Below are 24,902 nucleotides of genomic sequence, written 5' to 3' on the forward strand. Positions count from 1 at the left end.
ATGAACTTCATACTCTCCCCAGCTGTGTGGAGGAATATCAACATACTTTTGATACTCATGGTAACATTAAAACTTTAATCGTCATCAGGTCCTTGTAAATTTCATGACTAATTTACCCAGCCTTGCTACATCGGGTTCTTGAATATAGGTTTTGAAGGCTTGCTATAACTTTTCCTTGATCCATTAAGAGATGATAATTGATCGGTCTTAACAAATTTGTTTGTAGTGCACCTCTATAAATTATGAACAAGGAGGCGTTTGAACATACGGGGAAAAAAATTGGTTCCATGTTAATGGTTGATCATCATATTTTTCATGCACCAAAAGCAGCCCACTACATACTGGCTACCGACCAAATTTCCTCTTGTTAGATTTGCAGTCCTTGTCAGGACAGGATCATGAAAGAACCAAGGGTAAATAAGATTTTTATGCCCAGATTGCAGTGTCACACCCTAGATCCCGAGCATGACATAGCCATGCTACCGCGGGGTATTGCCCACAATAACACGAAGTTCATACTAAAATTTTTATAAAAATTTACAGAATAATAAAATTAGTCCAAAGATTTTTCATTTGTTAAACAAAGAGAGGTGGGTATAGAGCATCTAAACCCAACATTTGAATATTCAAGGGTACACAACCCAAACTTTATAATCATAACTAAATTTATTGATAGCTTGCAACTATGATTGGAGCTTATTCTTTCACCTCTATTTCATTTATTCCTCCCTGCTCCAAGCAACCTTAATTATCTGAAAAAAAAATATAAGAGACAAATGAGCTTTGCGGCTCAATAAGTAACAATGCATCGCCTTACTGAATTAAGCATAAACTTTTATATGATTTAATGCATAATTTGAAAATTAAATTTTTATTATAAAATAAAATATTTTATAAACATAATAACAAACTGCATCATAGCAATCTAATTATGTATGCACAAATCATGCAAGTTTATAAAGCTAAAAATGCAACTTAAAATATTCATAATCGTCAAATATTTGTCATCTATCCATACTATCAATTAAACGTTGCTCCCAGATTTTTTATGCTATAGTCACTATAACCCATGATGGGGCTATTTTTTGTAATCAACAAAATATCATAGTTTATATTTTTTACCGACTTTAACTCATTGGCAAAGGGCCATTTTAGTTGGATGCTAGCTCCAGAGTGCGATTGGTCCCCATTTCTAGGGTTGTCATAGCAATCTGATAGTTCATAAAATATTTCAGATGTTCTTAAGATATATTTTCTTAACTCATACGTAAATAAGATACTTAATGGCTTTATAGAGTTCGTGATCCATAAATAATCTTTAATAATAAAACTATGATAAAATTATTTTTTGTAAATCAACTATATTTATGAAAGTTCATAATTCATAATTAGACCCTATGGACTCGTTTGGTTCGCGGGAAAAGAACGGAAAAAAGTGTGGTCAACGGAAAAGTAAAGAGATGCCGCTTATTTGGTTGGAGTTTTCAAAGAAGAGTGATGAAAAAGTTGTATTCCCATAGGAATATGATTTCCACGTTTCATGAAAAGTCTTTTCCATGAGAAATATGAAAATGTTACTTTTTCGTGATCCGAAAATCGAAATATTTTTATTTTTTTTCAAACAGACCCTTTAGCATCAAATCAATGATCCTCATTGGATTCAAAGTATTAAAAATCTAATTTTTATTTAGGGTATAATAGGAATTATATATAACTTTTTCAGAAAAGTGGATGGTCAACCAAATATAAGCACTTTGGAAATCTGTCACTTTTTCATGGTCAACCAAGCATGCCAAAAGTACTTTCCTAGGCATCCTTTTTATAGAAATATGCTTCACAGGAATTATATTCCTATGAGAAAAAATCCTTCCCGCGAACCAAACGAGCCCTATATGTATCGCCTTCATAGGAAAATGTACTTTTTCATAATTTTAGAAATCATTCGTACATAAGCATCCATGAGACAATGCTATAAAAACATGGATCGTAAAACATTCATATACTTGATTCAAAATTGCAAAGCCAATCATATCAATATAATTTATATTTTCATAGTCTATATAAATTAAAATTGACTAATAATTCAAAAATTTGTACGGTTTGTTCCAAGTTACTTTCATCTATTGGCCCAAAGATCATCAAGTTCAGATGGAAAAATCAGCTGCACCAATTCAAAACTATTTAAAAAAGTAAATTAATTGACATTCCACTATTTAAAAAATTTAAATACAAATTAAAGAGCTCTAACAAAATTGAAATGGACTTGAGCACGCTTCAAACCCGAACTCGGTAAACTGGTTCAGGATCTACAATTCAAGTAGAGAGAGAAAGGTTGCACCAAGGATTGGATCTCTCTATTTTTTTTTTTATTTTTAAATTTTCTCTCTCCTTTTTTTCATTTCTCTCTCTCTCTTTGCTGAGGTGATAGAAATTATACATGCCACTACCCATCACTACTAGCATCTTGCTATGTCAGTGCAAAAACCCGTGCACTCCCCGTCTGTCTTTGATCACTAGATTTAGCAGGTTTAGAGTCATTCTTCTTTTTGTTGGAGTAGTCTTGTACTAAATGTGCCGACTGATTGCATGCAAAGCAAGCTTCGAACTTCTTAAGACAAGGCTTAGCATGAAACTTGCCGCAATAGTCACAAGCCTCAAATTTCTTCTTCTTACTTGAATTTCTCCTGTAGTTCATTGATCGGTCATTCCGATTTTCTGTCAGTTTAGGTCTCTTTTTGTCACCCCTCTCCTCTCTGATCTCTTCAACTCTGATTTAACTTTTAGAGCTCTTTCCAATACATCTTTATAGCTACTGAAGAGGTGAGATCAACGAGACTGAATTAGATATCTTAGACCTTGCTCAAATTTGTTATCCTTGCCTCTCTTGGACACAATAACATGTGGGCAAAAAGCATCCTATCTTATTAAACTTATTGGCATATTCCAGCGTTAATATATTTTCTGTATGTCGCAGAGCTAGAAATTTATTATCTCATGGACCCTAAAAAATATTGTTCATAAAATATTCTTTTAAATTCCTCCCAAGAAAGTTGATTCCCATCATCTACATAAGCAATCTTGGTTGCAGCCCACCAAAATTCCTCATTTTTTTTGAGCATTGGAATGGACACTCCCACTTTTACATCTTCGGGGAACTGCAACACATCAAACATCGTCTCCATCTTCCAAATCTATGCCTCGGTTACTAAAGGATCAGCTCCGCCCTTGAACTATGATGGGGTGAGCTTCCTAAACCTCTCATGGTATGATTCAGGAGGATAGATAGGTTGAGGAGCTGCCTGAAACAGCTCCTGTTGGAGCAGTTAAGCCACTACCTGGCATACTCCAATAATATCTGCCTGAGTGACTGAAGCACAAGAAGCCTGCTTAACTGGCAGGTTAGCATCTCTCCTCTCATTTTGCCTATCATAAATGCCAATATAAGTTGAAACCTTACTCTACTTGATTCTTTGATAGATAGGATAAGAATTCAAATGCAGATCTTTCTTGGTCTAGGATTAGACAAAAGCCGGACCAAACACGACTTCATGGCACCCCTACTATTATCCTACTACGAGCCTACTCTCAACCTAATTGCACCTGGAGTGAACCAACTTGGACCACCACAAAATTTGAATCCCTCTAGTAAATATATTGCTCCAAGCCTCACTACCCAAGAAAGATGGCCCAATTTAAACATTTCGGATGCACCAAACCTCACTGCCCAGAAAAATCCCCTTTTTTTTTTGCCTAAGGTCAGAAAAATCCCTTCAATACTCACTAACAGTACCCTTACACCCCCCCTACCCTCCAGTTGGCCTCTGCCCCATAAGAATGAAAAGAAACGGAGCGCAGATGTCTTAAAAACCAGGAGTGCTATTATCACTCTCCGAGTGGCATGGTGTCAGGCGCTCCGTATCTATGCCGCCTGTGTCTCCTCGCCTTTCTCTCACTCTACGCGACCACAAGCCGACTCCTCTCGGCCCTCCCTCCCACAAAATCAAATCTCTCCCATCCCCCCCGAAAGCTAGGGTTTTTCCTCCTCTCCTTCCCAACCTCTAATTCTTAATCTCTGGCATTCCAAGATCCGATCTTTCCTCCTCTTCTGTTCGTCTGGAAGCCCCCTTGCTCGAAATTCCCCCAAAATTTGTTCTTTTAGAGGTTTTCTTAGGTAATTTCTGGCGGTGTTAAGCTTTGGATCCGGCTCGCGTTGTCCTTTTCACGGCTTGGGTGTCGGTGGAATCCTATCTCGTGATTGTAGGGCGATTTTTTTTTTCTTTTTTTGGTTAGAAAATGGCCATCGAAGAGAAGAGATGCAGTGGCTTTGTTAAGCTGGAGGACTCGTCTGGTGAGGGGTTAATCACTTACAAGAGGAGGAAGCGTGGCAGGTCAAGTTCGGACGCCTGCCAGGTAAGGGCGTTCTTTTTTTTTTTTTTCCTTTATTGCACTTTTGATACTAAAGATTGAATTTTTTATTTTTTTGTCAAGAAAATCAGTAACTTCGTGGAATTTGGATTGAGGTTTGAGGTCGTAGTTGGTTCTCTTATTTGCTTTAGTTATTCGAGCTTTGCAGGGATGTGGTGGTCATTCGAATTCTGTGATTCTGTTTTGCTGTATAATTGAATTTTAAGCTGTATAATTGAATTTTATGTCTATGCCCTAATCTTAGATTTTTTTATGTGTGTATGTGTTAAATTGATTATGTGTGTGGATTTGTAGGTTTCAAACATGCCTTTGCATATAGGGAAAAATCGGGATATTGGGTGGGAGCATGGAGTGATAGTTGATGGAATTAGGTTTCACTGGAAGTGCAATTGGTGTGGCTTGGTTAGAAATGGTGGTGGGGTTTCTAGGCTTAAACAACATATTGCTGGTACTTGTGATGTTAAAAAATGCCAAAAGGTTCCAGAGGATGTTGCAAAAAGCATGATGAACCATCTGATAGAAAAGAAAAAGCACAGAATGGTGAAGGTAGCTGCACGCAATGGTATTGATAGGATGAAGTCCAAGTTTGATCATGAAGATGTTTTAGTTCATAAGGATAATTTAAAAATTGACCTGGAGATGCAGGGGAGGAATGCCAGCCAACTATCTAAGAGAGCCACTAAACAATCTGGGGTTGCTAGTCAGCGGTCCAGGACTGCGACTCAACGATCAATGACAACTACTCAGCGGTTTAAGATTGGCATGGCTAAGGTATCTAATGTTAGTATTGATTGATCCATTTAAATTCATCATGATCCATGCTTGATATAAGTATATGAGTTGAGTTATTTATATGTTGTATTTCATGTTCTTTTGGTATTAGTTGTTAGATTCAACATGTAAGTTCTAGATATTTTGATATTTAAGATTTGTTTGAAAGACCCAAACACATCATTCATAATGCTCATGGTATTTTTTTTAAAGATTATGCTATCATTTAAAATATTATGAACTGAAAAGAGGTTTTCTTCTACATACATAAATGTATTATCCGAAGACTTGCTTCTTTTCATTGCAGTACTAGCTAATTCGATATGATGCCATTCAATAACACTTTCGCTTTATGATTTGGAACATATTTGATCTATAAGATCATGAACAACTCCATAATTCTACTACATATATACATACACATCAATCTTTCAAATTCTCACTCCCTTGTATTGATCTTTGATTTTTCCTCTTTTTTTCTTTACCATCATTGATCATTCATTCTTTTTGTATTCTAAAAATATTCATCCTAGCCGAAATTTAATGAAAAATGGATGGGAGTTATGATTCATATTGCAATTCCTTTTTTGGTGTACATGGTGCTATTCCTCTATCAAAATACAACAGACTCATTTGCGACAATAATCAGAGCGAAGAGAAAAAATTTAGCTATTAGAGATTATTAGGTATTAAATTTGCATAATGTTGCAATAATGACTCGTATCGTTTGAATGGATTCATTGTAGGCACTGGGCACTAGTTGTTTAATGCAGCATGCTTATCGGTATAAGCTAATAGCTTTACCAGATTGAACTGAGTATGCATTACTCAAGTTTAAGCTTTAGGTTACTGGTTTAGCATTTTGCATGGTTTTGACTACTGGCCAACTTACTGATCAATCTTGAATTGACTTTGGAATGAAGAGTGATCAGTGAATATTTATTGGGCTGTTTGTTGAATGATTAGGTCTGAACTGGTGCAATTTCAACATGAGCCAGAATGGGAGTTGGCTCGGATTGAAGATGTAGACCTACATCCTATTGTTAAACTAAGTTGAACAGAACTGGATTGAACATGTGTTACATGATCCAACTAGACATGGCTGACAGTTCAAAATTTCAATTTTGGGTCTACCTCCTAAAAGTAAGGCTGAGTCCAAACCCAAACCAAACTCTTAAAACCCTCTTTGGTTGCCTCATAAATGTGAGTTAGGGCTGGGCTATCCTGCTAACCCTCTAGAGGGTTGCTTTTTGAGGGGTTGAAGTTATTAGGTCAATGGGCCAAAAATGAGATAGACCAAAAAGGTGGGATATAGTTAGTTTGCAGAACTCTCTTCTCTCTCTTCTTCACACTTTTTTCTCACCTTATCCCTCCAAGCGTCCATCAACCTACTTTTCACCAACTCAAAATTAAGGAAATCTTGGAGGGTTTGTGAGAGTTAGGGTTATCCGTCTCGGGTTTGCTATGCTGCAACCACAAGGCCTATGTGACTTGGTTCAATATTAGTTTCTATCTAATTTGTTTTCACTAGGTCATTACTCAGACCTAACTTATCCTATTTCCGTTATGTTTGACCATTTTTAGATGATAAAATTGTAAAGGGATGGGGGACTACGATTCCTATTTATTACTTGGTGTGGCAAAAGTGAAGGTGTACACAAGACAGAAAGAGTAAGTCACTTCCCTTTTCTCTTGAGTATTTTTATAGGCCTTCAAGTGACCCTTCAATTTACCCCGAAGTACCTGCATCCGACACTTGGATATAGGTATGAGTATAATATTTGGTACGGTTCCGCAATAAGAAATTCTTGGAGAAATGATTGGACACTTAGACACTCCCAACTTGTGATTGTAGCAGTATTTGCAAGAGATTGAACAAGACACAATTGTTTAGATCAAAGTATGCCGAATCGGTACCGGGATCCATACCGGTCGGCGGCTGGTTCGGTACCGGTTTGGTACGTATCGACACACGATACATAGAGGCGCTATTTTTTTCAATATTTTTTAGGTTTGGTTTATTGGTAATAATTTTTTTTCAACTTTTTCAATGATTTTAAGTATAATTTGATGTTTTTTTGATTTTTTTTTTTATGTTTCTATGATCCCGATATAACCTTAATGATACATCTTGATATTTTAAAGTGATGCAAAATATAAAATGATTAGTGAGATGTTACATGCTACAAGTAATAATATGAAATATCCTAATTTATTAGTGAGATACAAAATATAAAATAATATAATCAATTACATATATTTAAATTATAAAATACATACCGATATCTAAAATCCTGTCGAGTGGTGATGCCTCTCGTAAATATCTGGATCATTAACATAACTAGGAGGCACATCAGCCCATCTCTTTAACCAAACGGTGTTGTAGTACTGTAAGCTCATTCTATAAGGAACACGCTATGGGTTATAATCACTTTTGGATCTCTCACCGAAGCTCTCGTTCCTTTGTCTTCTCAAGCCTTTTCACCACATCAAAAGAGAGGGAGGGAGAATCGGCTCGGACTGGTCCGAACTGGTGCGAACCGACTGGTTTGGACCGGTTCCAGGTGGTTTGCATTGTTTATGCTTGGAATTGGCCGATTCGGGGCCGATTCAGACTAGTTTCGACCGATTCAGGGTCGGTTCTGACTCCCACAGCCGAATCGACCTGGTCTCGCGCCAGGTTGACTCGGTACGGCCAGAACTAGGGGGTTTGGCCTGGTTCGGCAGACCATGGTTCAGATGCTATTACAAGCTTGGAGGCTTTAATTTTTATGCTAAATATGGAGGGGAGTCAAAGATATGTGCCCTTTGTTGATGTAGTACCAATTTTGTTTTACTTTATCAAGGTTAATGTGTTTGATTTGGTGTATATGGGCCTTAACAAGTTGGTTGTGGATCATTTACATAGCATAAAAACAGCTATTGGTGGATGAACCTATGTAAAATAACACTGTAGTCATTTAGCCACCAGTAGGTGGCCACCTTTATTAGGACAATTTAGTGGGGCCATTAATAGCTGAACTCTTCAACCCCTTTCTCTTCTCTGTTTTACTTTTTTTTGGGGTTCTATCTAATTTCATTCAAAGATACTAGTTTGGTTGATCTGTGATTTTGATCATTATCTTGGGTGCATGATTTATTGGTAGACGCTAATTATTACTTATCCAACCATTTGTTCTATGCTGTCAACTCATGTCCAGCATATATACAGCTGATAATTTAAAAAGTGCCATGCTTCATCTTTAGAAAAAAAAATTATATGGAAATTTATGGAAATATAAGTACTTCATGCAGAAGGTATGTGGACGTATATGGAACCCCTTAATTGGTGCATAAGAATGAGATTTTGAAATACAGTTAGGGTCCTTCATATTTTTCCATATAGAAATATTCTTACATTATTACTAGCTTATTACCAATGGACTTTTAAGAGTTAAAAATTTTAATTCTAATCTATTTTTCATTCCTATACATTGTTTTTTTAGTTGTTAGTCAAGTAATTCTGCAGTAATTTTATTTGGACCATTTCATTTTCATTTTAACCAATGCCGTGGTCACTTGGCTTGCAGCAGGATATGAAGCAAGCTCATGACACGGGTTTGCACAGTAGTACCTATGAGCAAGATGATCATGCTAGAATACATAGTCACTGGAGACAAGTACTGGAACACTTGCTGCAGTTGCCAGATGCGAGCGAAGGTAGTGGTATTCAAGGCTGCATCCGTGATGCACTCATTTGTGGTCCTTCTGGGTTCACCAGGAAGTTCAAGATGACTGATTCCCCCTGGGACACTACACAGCCAAAGGTATTATTGTTTTATTTTGTTTTATTTGTCATTCTCCTATGTTGGAAAGTTTAGATTATGTGGTTTTATAAGCAAGTATACATTCATCATTATCAGGACAGATATAAGGGCCTTAATGAAGTTAAAAGTCAGTCTCAAAGACTGGGTGGTGCTGCCTCAGATGTATCAAAAACTGGGGCTTCAGATGTAAATGCCAACACTATAAAGTGCCAAAATGTTTTCCTTGATATTCTACGGTCAGAGAAATTTGCTTTATTGTGTGATTTACTTTGTGTAACCTTGCAAGACAACAAGGGTGAGAGATTCTTTGACTTTAGCCTGATAAATTCAAAGATGAAAAATTGGGAATATGAGAAGTCGCCTGGATTATTTGATCAAGATATGCAACAGGTATTTATTTAATTATTCATTTTTCCCTTAGTGTATCTTATAAAGGTGTGCTTTCTTCAATGTATATTTTGGTGATTTCTTGATGTTAGTTATTAACTGCTATATTGAGATTTGAGAATGTATTTACATATGCCTTCAGACTTGCATTTTTTTAAGAATGCATTTTTTTGGAAATTTACTGCCTATTGGATGCCTTTTTGTGGAAAGCTGAAAGCTTCAATATTGTAAGTAAACCAATAACTTCATTGTTTGTATTCACAATCTTTCATTGATGAATGCACATAAACTTTGTTGGTATCTTGATGTTTTGTCATCTCTTTTGTGTCTCTTTGTTGAGGTTTTGGTTTATTTGCAATTGGCATCATCTAATTCTAACCCATCATATTGTTATTTCACTTCTATTTGTGGTTCACCGGCACCTGTATACTCTTTGATCTTTCATTTTGAAGTAGCTACACAGAGAGAATTACGTGATGGCCTTCTCTCTTCCACCAATAAATTATTGTTTCATGAATATAATGGTCATCAATATTCTGTTTGCGGATGGTTAGAACTTCTCGATTTTCAACAAATCCTTTATTTTTGAAATCCTGAATGCTAAAATTTGGAGGATACCTGATTGTTCAAGGTCTAGTCAATGCTATGGTATCATAACTGCTGCTGCTTTGTCAATGTGATGTAACAAAAGAAGATATGGGATTAGACACTGTCCTGTATAATTTCTTTAGCATCTAGTTCCATGACCATCGAATCTTTTGTGTTTTTTTGATGTGTTCACTTATGTTGAATTCTTGTGGCGTACAATTGAACTGTAGAGTACTTCTTTCAAATATGTAATAGGATAATATTTTGTTTAAGTATGCTAATCATTCTTTTGGTTGAAATAATATGTTGTCCGGCACCAAAATTGAACCTTATGGAACTAGTTTAAGATTTGTTTTGGGATATAGTTGATTGCGTAAAGCAAACTGATTTTGATTTTTTTTTTTTTGATATATCTGATTTTCCCGGTTCAATTAGACCTTCCATTTGAAAGTCCCTGGATCAATGGGAAAACTTCAATTAGCAAGTAATAGGTGGGCTCAGTTATGAGGATCCATTAGAGATTTGCTGAATAAATATCTCATGCCTTGTATTGCAGGTATGGGATAACTTTCAAAAAATTGGCCGAGAAATGGTTCTTCTAGCAAGTAGTCTTTCAAACATATCACGGGCATCCTATCAGAAGCAGGTATGAGAGTCATGGACCCTTCATGTACTGCCAATATGACATTGACTCTTTCATGTGCTGCATGGAAAGTGGTGTCTTGTTAACATATAATATTTTCCCGTGCTTAAGAAGAAAAAGTGACTTTCTTATAGTGTCTGAAGTTTTACTGACTTGGAATGCTAATATTTAAGGCTTTTAAATCATTTAATTTGCTACTTATATTTGATTTATGCTTGTGATATTCTGCTCTAACTTGCCTAATAAATGTGTACAGGTTGGACAAGACTTAGTTGATGGGGCGGGCGAACATAAACTTGAGGCGAGTGATAGTTAATTTGAAAATTATGGTTCATACAATGTGGACTGTCATAATCAAGGTCGGAGGAACCAATACCGGGCACCATATCGGTTCTCCAGCGGCTTGAGTCAGTACGGGCCGTGCCGGGCCTATACCGACGAGGGCACAATACCGTAGGAACAAGGAAAAGGGAGAGAGAGAGAAGGGGGAGAGAGGGTGAGGCTGGCGGACGCCGGCGGGGGTCGTTCGAAACACGGCCGCGGCTAAAAAATTTCGGAATTTTTAAGTTGCCGACTTCATTTAAATATTTCTAAATTTTTTAGCCATGGCTGGACCCTTGTTTCGAACGCAGGGGAACTGGCTGCGGCCTCGCCCCCCGCGGCCCTCCACCGACGTCCACCATCTCTTCCTCTCTCTTCCTCCCCTACTCGCTCTCTCTTTTCTTCTCTAGCCCCGGCAACACGTCTCGTTTCCGTTGCCGGAACCGTACTAGTGAGTCACTGGTACAGCTCGGAATGGGTAGAACTGCTTGGTTCGAGACAGTTTCGCTGACCTTGGTCATAATGCTGGTTTATTTTATTGCATTACCAGTTTTTTGTCCATCAAATTTCTCCATGTTGCTGGTTTTCATTATTCACTCTTTTGCAGGAGACTTATCGAGCAGGTGTTGAACAAGTGAATTCTGTGGAATCATATACCACAATGCAGTTAGCTTCATGTGAGTCAGACCGTTCCACCAAACCCGATCAAACTAAGGCCTCCAGTCTATACAAAGTTTGCACTTGCAAGAAGTGTGGCACTGAAGCGAATGGCAAGCAGAGCCTCATCTGTGATGGATGTGAAGCAATGTACCATTTCTCTTGCATTGAACCTGCGATCAAAGAGATCCCAACTCGAAGTTGGTACTGTTCTGCCTGTCGTACAAACAAGAGGGAATCATCTGAGCCTACCTCTGCCCATATCCATCCAGACAGCTCGCACCAGAAGTGTCCAGTCTGTGATCGATTAGAATTTTCAGAAACAAAAGAAGAAAATGAGAGTGGAAGCAGGACCATGATGGCTAATGACTCCAGAGAAAGCTCAGTTTCAAATATGGAGTCTGATGAGTCGCCAGAATTGTCAAGGACTGCTATGTCACGGTTGTGCAAGCTATGCGGAACTTGTGAGGATGAAGATAAGAGATTCCTAGTTTGTGGTCATATTCACTGCCCCTACAAGTTCTACCATATCAGATGCCTGAAAACTAGTCAGATAGCTAGTGCACAACAACAAAACAAGCCTGGTTGGTACTGCCCATCTTGCCTCTGTAGAGCTTGTCTCTGTGATAAAGACGATGACAAGATTGTCTTGTGCGATGGTTGTGATGAGGCTTACCACACCTACTGCATGAAACCACCTCGTACTTCTATTCCTAAAGGCCAGTGGTACTGTATTCCATGCAATGTGGCCAGGGCCAGAGAAGGGATGAGAAGGTATGAACAATGGATCTTACAACGTCATAGGAAGAACGATGTAAGGCAAGCTAATGAGGCCAATGAGTCTATGGATTTGCTACTGAGTGCAGCTGAGAAGCTGAGCTCCGAAGATCAATTGGTAGCTGGGAAGAAAGATAAGTAGATTACCGCACTGCTTGCAGCGTTGTGCTATATGCCAAAGGATTTTGATTTAGTGATGGCTAAATTAGGAATCTTTTCTTAATATTCCCTCGATGTATATGGGTGTTTCCTCTTCCATTTGTAACTTTAATTAGATCTTAGCATAGAACGATTTATGATATAAGGGTTCTGCCAAAGGGGATATTATTCCTCGAGTGAGAATATTAATGCTTGACATGTATAATGGCAGGAACTGCTGCAGGATAAGAATTAAGAAAGGAATTGGAAGAAGCTGTATTCTGTAGATTTCTTTTCTTAACGGTGTGTGATAACAACTAGAGTGACATATATCTTTTATCTTTTTTTTTCCTTTTTTCCCTGAAGTTTCCCACTGCTGTAACACAATTGCTGTATCTTGTTAAGAGCATTCTTAGAGGACATGTAACCTATGTAATTTCCAGTATAATGTACTGAATTTTTCCAGGGAAGAATGTTAGTTTTTTCTACTCAAATGCTTTCATTTATCCAGTAAAATGCACTGCATTTTTCAGTGAAGAATGCTAACTTTCCTATTGAAATGTCTAATTTTATCTTGAACTATAAAAGATCAGGAAACAATTAATATTCTGAAAGCTGGATTTTCCTAATTTACACTTACTCTTGCTTTCATTTGATCAGCATGTAGCTGCAGTTTTAGATAAAAAGGTTAATGGATAAACAATCTCGGTTCTCTATTTTCGAGGGAAAAATGAGGGTTGCAGCCCACCAAATTTAATTAGAGTAGGGAAAGAACACTTGTCCGGAAGGAAGGATAGTAAATAGTTGAAACAGAATAGAAAGGAGAGTTCAACAACTTTGCAACACATTCAAAACTCTGCAAGGATTTTTTTTTTTGCACAAAATTCCTATCTCTAAACCAGCAAATGGCTTGCTGGAGGACCATCCCTTTAGTGTTTATTCAAGAAAATATGATTGTTCCTTCCATATGCTTTGACAATCTCAGACATTGCCATTCAGTTAAAAGCTTTATTGTCACCATACTGAAAAACAATGTAATATTTAATTCTGATTACTAAGTAATAAAATTTAATTTTTCTGCATACATGTGCCCTGCATGTGATATAATGCATGGATGACTGTAGTCTTCTGTCTGAGTAGAGATTTTTTTTTTTTAATTTTCTGTGACTTGATAAATATGCTAACTTTTGGCTAATGCATTCTTGTTTCTTTCTCTACAACCAAGCCAAGATAGTGTATTAATTGAAGGAAGGAGTATCCTGTGGAAGGAAGGTGAGAATATGCTAAAAATAGCGAAGCATGGAGGTACACTGCTTTTATTTTTTATAAGCTGTGTGGACACAGATTCATCTACGGGACTGGATATGTGGAGTTCACCATCTATTTGAGCTTTCTTTAAAGTAGTAGATGAATGATGCATGAATTACCTGGAGGAATATCTTATGATATTATATAATTGTTTGCTTTGACAGGGCACTTGTATCATTGGTGGATTGTGTAAACGGTGTTTGATGCCTCGTTTAAGCAATTTGTCTAGGTGATGTTTTTATCACTTACCTCTCTTAAAATTCTGAGATGTTTATCTTCACGTTCACAGTATATAATTTTAATATTCAAAGAGCATTTGCAACCTTTTGATACTCTGCATTGTGATTATGAATTTTCTGCATGCCATATGTGCCCTTAATAGCATCATATGTATTCCACACAATCAGAGGTTTTGGGTTTGAATCTTGGATGGTACATCACCGAGCATTTGGACCTGGACCCTGGTAATTAGAATCTCTAGTGCCCATTCACATATTCTGGAATGTTTTCTAGTCAATAGTTAGGAGATATTACTAAGATGCAGACTTTTCTAATGTTTAGGAGTTGTTGCATCTGTAATTAATATGATTAATAAAAAATATCATATAAATGATTTCATTTGGAAATTAAGATTCATAATTTGTCATTTATCAAGCATTTGCTGTCAAACTATGAAAAAGTAGCTGATTATAATTAAGGGAGTCAAAACTCAGTCTTAGCATTGATGACATGACATACTCAAATATGGATACTCATAAATGAGATTTACATGACAAACCATAATTGCCTTCTTCGACCAAATAATATCGTTTCTTGGATTGTTAGCATGTCAGTTTCCTAGAACTCTTTTGTTAAATGATGCTCAAAAAAAAAGAAAAGAAAAGAAAACATGGTTCTCTTTCATTGAAAAAGAAAATGCTTCATATTTGAACTTTAAGAAACAATTCATTTGGAAGGTGAGAACGGGCTCAATTGTTCAAGCCACGAGGTGCTGGACACTAGTGATCTAGGCCTGAATCTTGCCTTCACCTTGATTTAGGCCGGACTTTCTCCTATCCTTTCGCTCAAAAAAAAAAAAAACATTGAATCTAGCATTGTTCAGGTTTCTTTCTCCTTTGAATGAGATATTTCATGGACATAAATATCATATATATTTGTAAGCTGTGTAACCTGAAGCAAGGTTTGCCGAACCGGTAATGTGACTTGTACCTATTGACTACCGGTATAGTACAGTATGGGTTTGTACCATGTCTTGTCGCAGTGTACCGAAATAGGGAGATGGAGGGGAGGGGAGAGAGTGAGGGAATGATAGAGGGAGAGAGGGGGAGAGAGAGATCAAGAGTCGTACATGGGAATCTTTGCCGAAAAAGTGCAGGTTGCAGTCGCAGATGAAGGAGGCAGCAGAGGAGGCCAGCCGCGACAGTCGAGCTGCAGGATATGGAATGAAGGGGAGTCTTCCAATTGGAGATGAGGGTTTCAATGGGAATGAGAGAAGGCATGTGTAGGAGAGAGACGGAGCTTCTAACGAATGGAAGGAGGCATCCAAGAAAGGGAGGGAGGGGGAAATCGAGTGTGATCAGGTGAGAACTCTGCCAGGGGGGAGGGGGGCTTGGGATTTTATTAAGAGCCGGATTGTTTGTGATGCAGGTGCATGAACGTCAGACAACTTGCATGCCATTTTCAGAGCATTAAATGGCCGAATTTAGAAAAATTATTAACGTAAAAGTTTCAGGTCTCTTTCTCTTCTTTCCAACAAGCCTAAGAACATTAAAATCCAAGTTTTTGAATGAAAGTTATCTTCCTCCTTGCACAAGAAATTGTTCTTGTCTTTTCTCCCACTTCCATTGGATTGCAAATTGATCCAAGCGGTATCAAGTGGTATCAGAGCGAGGTTATCATCTCTTGACGTTTCGAGAAGAATCCTATCGCATTTCTCGTGGTGGTGTTGACGCAAGCTTCAACCAACCATGGCAAGCCGAGGCAACCAAAGTCGTTCTAGCGATGAAGAACCTCGTAGAGAGCGAGATCTTCGCGACATAGAGAATGATGAGTTGCGGCAGCAAGTCCAAAACCTTACCGAAAGGTTGGCTCGTTATGAGCAAAAATCGAGTGAAGAGGAGGGTGGCACCACTGAAGAAGATCGCAACATCTTCCGTGACCAAAGTTCACGTCGTGGTAGGAGGAGCAACTCTTCTTCATCTCACCAACATCGTCATCAATTTCGATTTCCATACATCAGGGTAGACATTCCTGAGTTTGAAGGAAAAATGCAACCCGACATCTTTCTAGATTGGCTTAACACTGTTGAGCGGATCTTTGACTACAAAGAGGTCCCTGATGAGCTTAAAGTGAAGATTGTAGCCATCAAGCTTCGAAAGCATGCATCAATCTGGTGGGAGCGCCTCAAGTTGCAAAGAGCAAAGGAGGGCAAAACCAAGATTCGTACTTGGAAGAAAATGAAGAAAGAGCTTTGCAAAAAGTACCTTCCCGAAAATTACCTTCAAGATGCATTTCTCACTATGTATCAATTCACTCGAGGGATGCGAACCGTGGAGTACACTGAAGAGTTCGACAATCTTATGGTTCGTTGTGGTGTAGCAGAGGCCGAAGAGCAAACAATAGCTCGCTACCTTAGCGGATTGAGGCGTGACATCCATGATATGGTACACCTCCATTCTTTTATTTTTTCTTAATGATGTTATTAAACTTGCTACTAAGGTGGAACGCCAACTTCAACAACGGCGAGAAAAAGGTTTAACAAATGCTCCTGGAGGCCGAAATTTCAAGCATGAGGGCATTCCTAACCGGGGGAGTGCATCACAATCTCATTCGTCTTCTACATCTAAGCCAACCACGATGGTGAAAAAAGATGCTTCATCTTCTTCTCGGCCAATATCATCTCGACCTCAATGTTTCAAGTGTTCTGGCTATGGGCATATTGCTTCTAAGTGTCCAAATAGAAGAGTGGTTTCTCTTGCCCAAGAAGGTGATAGTGAAGAAAATGAGTCAGATTCTATATATGATGAAATTGAAGGAGACATCACATATAGTGATCATGGTGAAGCTCTTGTGGTCCGTCGAACCCTGAATTCAATACGAAGCGAAGATGATCACATGTGGCTCCGGCACAACATCTTTCATACTTGATGTACGGCTCATGGCAAAATTTGCAATGTTATTATCGATGGAGGAAGTTGCGAGAATTGCGTCTCAATGGAGATGGTGGAAAAGTTGAAACTCAAGACAAAACCTCACCACCACCCATATTCTCTTTCTTGGCTCAAGAAAGTTTTGAGAAGCTTAGGTATTAATGACAACGGCCCCTATCTTTGCCTTGCCAGATTTTGAAAAAGTTTTCAAGGTGGATTGTGATGCCTCTAATGTGGGCATTGGTGCAGTGCTTTGTCAAGAAGGACGCCCTATTGCCTTCTTTAGTGCCAAACTTGGAGATGGGCGAAATAACTATTCAACATATGATAAAGAATTTTATGCTATTGTTGAGGCTCTCGTCATTGGCGGCACTATCTTGTGACTAAGGAATTTGTTCTCTACTTCGATCATGAAGCCTTGCGATTCCTCAATACTCAACACAAGTTTAGTGCAAGGCATGCCAAGTGGATTGAATTTTTGCAATCTTTTACCTTCACCATCCGTCATAAAGCCGGAAGTCTCAATTAAGTTGCGGATGCTCTTAGTCGAAGACATGCTTTGTTATCAACCTTGGAGATTAAGGTAATCGGTTTTGATTTCATCAAAGATCTCTATTCTAATGATGATTATTTTGGCGAGATTTGGGCTCGATGCAGTGATGCTCCTCATGAAGATTATTCAATTCAAGAAGGTTACTTATTTAAAGGTAACCAATTATGTATTCCTAATTGCTCTCTTCGCCAAGCAATCATCAAAGAAGCCCATAATGGAGGACTTGGAGGACACTTTGGCCGAGACAAGACTTTAATCCTTGTCAAAGAAAATTTCTTTTGGCCGAAGATGAGAAAGGATGTAGAGAGACATGTCAACTTATGTCGAACATGCCATATTGCCAAAAGCCGAGCTCAAAACACCGGCCTTTATACTCCTCTTCCTATACCTCAAGCTCCATGGGAGGATGTAAGTATTGATTTTGTTCTTGGTCTTCCTCGCACTCAACGTGGAAAGGATTCGGTCATGGTGGTTGTTGATCGATTCTCTAAAATGGCACATTTTGTACCTTGTGAGAAGACCTATGATGCATCTAAAATTGCTGATCTTTATTTTCGAGAGATTGTCAAACTTCATGGCATTCCAAAGAATTTCACTTCGGACCGAGATCCAAAATTTGTAGGACACTTTTGGCGGACTTTATGGGCGAAATTGGGCACCAAACTTCAGTTCAGTTCTTCTCATCATCCACAAACCGATGGTCAAACGGAAGTGGTGAATTGAAGCCTTGGCAATCTTATTCGAAGTTATTTGGGCAACAACAAGAAGCAATGGGACTTAATTCTTCCTCAAGCGGAGTTTGCATACAACCGCTCAAGTAGTTCTACTGGTGCTAGTCCTTTTGAGATCGTCTATGGGTGCAATCCTAATGGCCCCCTTGATCTAGCTCCCCTTCCTCATGTTGTTCGATTTAGCGGTGATGCAGAAGCAAGGGCTAATGAAATCAAAAAGATGCATGAGCAAGTTCGATCCAAGATTGAGAAGAGCAATCAAAAGTTTAAGGAGAAAGCTGATAAGTATCGACGCTCGGCATCATTTAAAGAAGGCGACCTTGTATGATGGACCATTTCGAGATCGTGCTGATGGACCATTTCGAGTTCTTAAGCGTATTGGAGAAAATGCCTATCAAATTGAACTTCCTGGTGACTATGGAGTTTCTGCTACCTTCAATATTTCTGATCTAATTCCATATCATGATAAAGAAGAGGCATTGGACAACTCGAAGACGAGTTGAGCTTCAACCGGGGGAGTATGATGCAGGTGCATGAACGTCAGACAACTTGCATGCCATTTTCAGAGCATTAAATGGCCGAATTTAGAAAAATTATTAACATAAAAGTTTCAGGTCTCTTTCTCTTCTTTCCAACAAGCCTAAGAACATTAAAATCCAAGTTTTTGAATGAAAGTTATCTTCTTCCTTGCACAAGAAATTGTTCTTGTCTTTTCTTCCACTTCCATTGGATTGCAAATTGATCCAAGCGGTATCAGTTTGGAGCAGCCGAACTGTTCTAGTTCTTGGCCAATTTGGTTTGGTATGGTTCAAACTTCAAACCGCTCGGCTCGGGACGGTTTAGCTAACCTTGACTTGAAGTATGCTTGCAATGGTAGGAGTCGAAGATTGTCTCAAGCCAATTAGGCCTTTTATTGAATATGAGATGCCAGCCATATTTGATCATTGATGTGAAACTTGTGTAGCTTCAGTTATTTTGAACAGCCAACAATGTGTGCATTTGGCCTCTCAGGAATTTTATATCTTCACAGAACATTATCTTATTAGCGTGCACTTGAGAGAGAGCTTTGAAGCTATCAAGGTCAATGTTGTCTATGCAAATACATAAGATCATAAAAGAGACCACATCATATTTCTAAATAATATAAGAAGATGATTTCTTTTGTTTGGTAGTATAGATTCAAATGATTCAACTTCTGATACAGATTGGTTAATATGATAACCATGTGGCCATCGGTATCCTCCTCTAGAAGCTCTATTGTTATTAATTGCAAATGAAGATGTCTATCATGTTTACATTTCTGCGGACAGGATTTAGCACATGCAATGCATGTTCTAGTGCATGGGGTGGAAAAGGAAAGAAGAGAAAACAGAGCAGAAATTTTATGAATAAGAGGGAGAGGAAAAAAGGGTGGTGGAGGGCCTTTATAAAAAGGAATAAGATAAACACTAATAATTTTTCCTGAAAAAGAAGAAAAAATATAGGGGGGAGTCTTTCTTGATGGAGTCTCTTTTGTCATAAAGGGTAGCTTTGTAAATATGTCAAAAATAGAGACAAATGGGTTGAGTCCTACCCATACTGTTTTCCAATATAATAGTAGAGAGAATTAATTATAAAGGTTATCAAGATAAGCTAGAAGGAAAAATGGACAAAATATCACATGCACCAATGATGTTTTTAACATAATATTTAATAGTATGATCATAATTTGTATTACTTGTGATTTTGCTGGAGAATAGTGCCTAACTCAATATCTATTTGCTCATAAATTTCTAAGATATTTGTGAGAACTATGGTGCCATGGTGGTAATGCCATCGCTGAGTTTTGAACCTTAGACCTCCCATAAGAGCAAAACATAGGAAAGGGGTGCCAACCATTGGACCCAAGTTTCATGGGCTTAAATTAAGGGTGTAATCAAGCCAAGATCTATCAAGTTTGAGTTTGATCAAACTAGTTTGAAATTATTTTTGAGCTTGTATTTTGAGATCAAGCTTGATTTGTTTATTAATTGATTGTGCCAAATTAAAGCTTAATTTTGAACTAAGCTGAATGTAAGCCTAACTGATCAACTTGATAACCTAAAATGAAGCTGATGTCAGTTCAAGATTTGTATCATGCTTGAATCGAGCTTGGCAGAAGCTTCATTCAAGTTCATATCTTCAATTAAAAGTTTGTTTAAGCTTGAATAAACATATTTTCCTCAAAAATGAGAAGTTTGAAAATGCATGCAACTGATTCAAGCAATTAAATTTAGAAACTAATTAATATCTAATTGTAAATCATAAATTTAAAAGTTGTTAAAAATACTATGAGATATATTATCACTTATAAAATATAATAATTTAACTATGCTACCAATTGAAACTTTCATTGAACTGCACCTGATCGAGCTGAGTGATTTCATACTTTGTTTAAAATTAATATTGAGCCCATGAACCAAATCCAAGCTTGGTTCATTTAAATTTGAATTTAGCTTAATTTGAGTTTAACTGGAGCTGAGCTTGGGCTTCTCAGATCAATTGATGGCCTTAGCTAAAATTTCTAAAACCATATCCTTGAGTATCTTCAACGTTTGTCATACCTATACGGTGGCGACTAGCTGAGTCAGTAAAGTCTTTTGTGTTGAGACAAGAGACTTGGTTTTGATCTTGCACTCACCTCGGCATTTGACCGGGCTTCCGCCCATTCTCAAAAGGAAAAAAGATTTATCATACCAAAAGTTGAAAAGGAAAATTGTTGCTTATGATGCTGAATTGACAACATATATGTGATCCAATACGTATTGTGAAGAAGGTACCACAATTTGCTATATAGCTTATTAGATTGATCATGCTATAGTTTATAGTTCTTTTCAAGGTGGAATTCAATTTCTGTAAATTGATTAAAATTAATTGTATTTTAATTAGTTCTAACCGATACTTAATTTAGTTATTATATTTTGGTGTTATAGTGTAGGCTGTTGTTAGGCATTATAGGACTGAGTTCATATGGTCTTCAAGTCTTTAACTTGATTGGAGGAAGTACTTTTCAAGGTTTGCACCAAAATTATTTAACTCCAACTGGTTTCTTTTCTTTCTTTCTTTTTATTTTTTCCTTTTGGGAGGGTGGGGGGAGGAGGAGGATTTCCTCTAGCTGATTCTAATATAGTATCAAGCTGTTTTATTGGATGGATCTCCATGTACCATGCTATCCTGTATCAGTTAAGTGTGTGGCTATTTTAAAACAACACAAATTAATTACTCTTTTTCTTCTCTCCTTGGACATGCCTTAGTCCTTGCTACATGTTAATGTAGTAATTTAGTAAATAACCATAATCTTTAGGTTAAATCCAATGAGATCAGACTCATGTGTGAACTTCCTAATATGTGGAGTTGTGGACTATACTTTCCCTTCTGCTGCAGCATGTAAACCAACTTGAGGCGATAATTCATGCTGAAAATGATTATGGTTTAACCTGATCCAATGAATTTTCATGTTGTGCCATAATCCTTTTCTTGTTCACATACCTAAGGACTGATTGGAAATCATTCCTAACATATTAATGTAGATGCTCAATTTCTATATGACTATAACCCTTAAGCTGAACCTGACAAATTTGTTTGCTCTAGGAATGGGAACTTTGGGATTGATTGATACAACCTATAGCATTGAGACTGCAGGAAATCATTTTAGGTGAGGAAATATTTTCAGATTAGGTATGCTCTTAGACAATAATGGCAAAGATAAAAAGGGGTAAATTAGATGCAAAATCAAAGAAGGGGGGTGGTGTAGTTAAAAATAATGAGGATTTAAGAGTAACAATGAAGATGAAGTACTAAAGACTTGAGAAAAAGAGGAAGAAAACCCTAAATTCTTCAATCTTCACATACAAGTCCTATATGAAGCTCAAGTCTTAATAAATAAGTAAATCTTAATAAAACAAAGTTCCAGAAATGCCAAATTTACATTATGGATTGACTGACTTATCGATATATTAGGAGAGTAGGGGAAGGGGTGGGTGAACAAGGGTTTACGATGTCCAAGTGTGAAAGGTTTTGCATTTATTCCTTTGCTTCTCTTTTATCTCTTTTTCTTCATTGGCAGGCCCTGCTACAAGGGTCATAACTTATTTTTAATTTAATGGCATGGCAATAAAACATATATTGCCGCATCATGAACTAATCTACTTAGAACACATTATGTCCACGATACATATAACAGAGTACATATTTAAAAAATTAAAGATTCAGAATAGCTGAAAAGAAAGCCATAATCAATGATCTAGAGTCACTTTTAAGGATCTGCATGTATCAACTTTGGCATTTGCAGCTTATTAAAAGTACATAAAATCCATTTATATTTTTGTAAAATCAACACTCGAGTCAATTTGTATTCTCATGCTATTGTTTTGTATATAGGCTCCATAGAGCTTTGAGTAGGGTGAAATCTATAACTCTCCCTTGCTTGCTCTCTCTTGTTGAAAGTCAGACCTGCAAAGTTTTGCACCAAGTGACTTCTTGGTAAAATTCGCACTAGTTTATCCCCAAAAAATCTAAGAATATTCTGATTTTTGATCAATACAAACTGTCTTGCTCAAGATTCAATGTGGTTTGTTGAATCTTTCATATCATGCCATTTGGTGTCAGTTAAATATATGCTTTCTAAATAAAGGTAAAGATATTGTATTCCTTTCCCTTTCTTGATATGCCTAGAGGCCAGTGTGATAATCGTTCCCATAAAATGGCATAGTAATTTACTCATTTATCATGATTTTTAAGAAAAATCCATTGCCATCAAATGCTCGTGTAAATGTGTAAACTATCGTAGCCCTTCTTCTATCACAGTGTGAACTGTCTGATTCTTTGCTCCAAGTCAACAGAATTAGGATTCAAACATAGTGATTTTTCATTATTTGTTGTTTTTTTAAAAGAAATATGTGCTATTTAAATAAAGCAAAATTTAACATTGATTTTCTTGATTTTTAGTCTCTTGATATGCCTGAAGGCTAGAGTAGTAATCCCTCCCATAAATAATGTAATGTACTCATTTTGTATTATCCTTAAGGTTAATCTGAGGAAAATCTGAAACTACCATAAACTATCTGAACTTTTATTCTTTGATGATCGCATGTTGTGCAAAGTCGATCAAATGATTGATTCTGTAAGTAAAACCACCTGTGTGATGGCTGACAGTTCCAAGATGATATAAAAAGCAAATTTTCTTATTATCTTTGAAATGTTTCCATAAGAGAACAATTACTTACTATGTTTTCAGCATTGAAATTTTCACCAGAATCCTTTCCTATTATAGAATAAGAAACCAACTAAATGAATCATTTAAAACTAATTAAATCAGCAACGTACTGCCTTCAAATTTTCAACACAATAACTTTGGGCATTTATTGGTCTATTAACCTCTTTGAGCAGCCCAGTTGGCAAGATAGGCATCTGCATTTATTTATTTATATACCTTTTCTTTTCTGAAAAGCAGCATATGTATTTATTATTCTCTTTTATTCCCTGTTTGGATGGATTAATTTATTCTAACTCATAAGTGGTAATTGTCACCAAAGTCCTTTCCTGTTATTCCCTCAGAGTACCGGAATTATAGGACATTCAGTGCCATATGCTCTCTTCTGGTAGTGATATATATTTCTTACCACCCCTCAACCCTTTTTAGCCAACTGCAGCCATGCCCCCTGTCAACCTTAACCTATTCTCTCCACCCTTTGATATTGATGACATGTTAAAGGATGTCACCATAGAAGAAACATGTGATGGCAGGTTATGTGTGCCTGATGACCCTGTGGAGGACTTGGAGTGGTTCCCGGCCCTCTACGATGACTCACTGGTATTCAACTTACTACCCAATGGTGGAGACAAGAAGAGTGAGCTCTGTGATGCTTTAACTGATTGGGAAGTGCCCAAGAAGCGGAGGACCAGACAGGTTGGACGAAGAACATGGTCTTTAGACCCCCCGGAGCGCCTTCTCTATGGCCACCTGTTAAAGGATGGTGTTCATTTCGACATGCTGAAGAAGTGCACCCACTGCATCACAAGGGAGATGCCACTATGGAGGTCTGGGCCTGATGGGCCCGGGACCCTCTGTAATGCTTGTGGAATCCGCTACAAGTCCCGGCGGCTCCTGCCAGAGCACCAACCTGCATCGAGACCTGCCCGTGGTACTACTGGTTATGCAGCCACTCACAAGAAGGTTTGCAAGGTGAGAAGGGGGAGGAAAAGCAAGAAGAGCAATGGCCATATTTACTGAAAATATTTGCAGTACTTAAAAGAGTCATAGTCTAGTTTAAAAAGGAAATAATCTGTGTTTCTCATTTCATATCTTCATAAGTTTCTCAAGAACCTTATTTAGGTTTGGTTCTGTTTGATGTCGGAGTTGGAAGCTGTTGTGTTTTTTTGGGCAGATACCTTGTAATGGGTCATGGTTTGTAATGCATGTGTTTGTCTAATGACTCTCTCTTGGTTGGGATTAATATTTTCATGGTAATGTTTGTTTGTATTGAAGGGGTAGCAAACTTCTGACTCTCTCTCTCTCTCTCTCTCTCTCTCTGTGTGTGTGTGTGGCTGAAATCATGGTGGTGAACGCCACTGGCCATCTAATCACTTGAAACTCTATTTCCTATGACTAGGGCTGGGCAGATGTGTTTT

At 37.6% G+C, this 24,902-nt stretch overlaps 2 protein-coding genes across 9 annotated transcripts; both read left to right on the forward strand.

Annotated features, from left to right (window-relative positions):
• The first annotated feature begins 3,722 nt into the window (after window positions 1-3,722).
• On the forward strand, window positions 3,723-12,801 carry LOC103718708 (PHD finger protein EHD3-like). Of its 6 annotated transcripts, none has more exons than XM_008807636.6 (7): window positions 3,723-4,410; window positions 4,720-5,196; window positions 8,766-9,002; window positions 9,099-9,392; window positions 10,534-10,623; window positions 10,877-10,921; window positions 11,549-12,801. In XM_008807636.6, the coding sequence occupies exons 1-7, from the start codon at window positions 4,294-4,296 to the stop codon at window positions 12,515-12,517; spliced, it is 2,229 nt and encodes a 742-aa protein (XP_008805858.4). In that variant the 5' UTR covers window positions 3,723-4,293; the 3' UTR covers window positions 12,518-12,801. The 6 variants fall into 6 exon arrangements, with proteins under 6 accessions (XP_008805858.4, XP_008805859.4, XP_017701101.4 ...); XM_008807637.6 differs by having other exon boundaries at window positions 3,814-4,410; window positions 8,769-9,002; XM_017845612.5 differs by having other exon boundaries at window positions 3,824-4,410; window positions 4,720-5,205.
• Window positions 12,722-24,700, forward strand: LOC103718707 (GATA transcription factor 4-like). 3 transcript variants are annotated; one of them, XM_088706714.2, is made up of 4 exons: window positions 12,722-12,816; window positions 13,739-13,818; window positions 13,986-14,050; window positions 24,018-24,700. In XM_088706714.2, exons 2-4 carry the CDS (start codon window positions 13,813-13,815, stop codon window positions 24,502-24,504), a joined length of 558 nt encoding a protein of 185 aa, XP_088562840.2. In that variant the 5' UTR covers window positions 12,722-12,816; window positions 13,739-13,812; the 3' UTR covers window positions 24,505-24,700. The 3 variants fall into 3 exon arrangements, 2 of the variants coding, with proteins under 2 accessions (XP_088562840.2, XP_088562841.2); XM_088706715.2 differs by having other exon boundaries at window positions 12,725-12,816; window positions 13,744-13,818; XR_015971101.1 differs by lacking the exon at window positions 12,722-12,816 and having other exon boundaries at window positions 13,645-13,785; window positions 24,018-24,154.
• The last annotated feature ends 202 nt before the right edge of the window (window positions 24,701-24,902 follow it).

Source organism: Phoenix dactylifera, chromosome 11, assembly GCF_051530095.1.
Source record: "Phoenix dactylifera cultivar Ajwa chromosome 11, Ajwa_hap1_PhDact_Kaust_v1.1, whole genome shotgun sequence".
Taxonomy (NCBI): domain Eukaryota; kingdom Viridiplantae; phylum Streptophyta; class Magnoliopsida; order Arecales; family Arecaceae; genus Phoenix; species Phoenix dactylifera.

Bases quoted from the DNA above. Each gene is read 5' to 3' on its own strand.
- LOC103718708 (XM_017845612.5), top strand. From the start codon at position 4,294: ATGGCCATCGAAGAGAAGAGATGCAGTGGCTTTGTTAAGCTGGAGGAC. The intron at 10,624-10,876 runs GTATGAGAGTCA...AAATGTGTACAG, and splicing joins GGGCATCCTATCAGAAGCAG to GTTGGACAAGACTTAGTTGA. The intron at 10,922-11,548 runs GCGAGTGATAGT...ACTCTTTTGCAG, and splicing joins CGGGCGAACATAAACTTGAG to GAGACTTATCGAGCAGGTGT.
- LOC103718707 (XM_088706714.2), top strand. The intron at 14,051-24,017 runs GTGATGTTTTTA...ATGTGATGGCAG, and splicing joins CGTTTAAGCAATTTGTCTAG to GTTATGTGTGCCTGATGACC.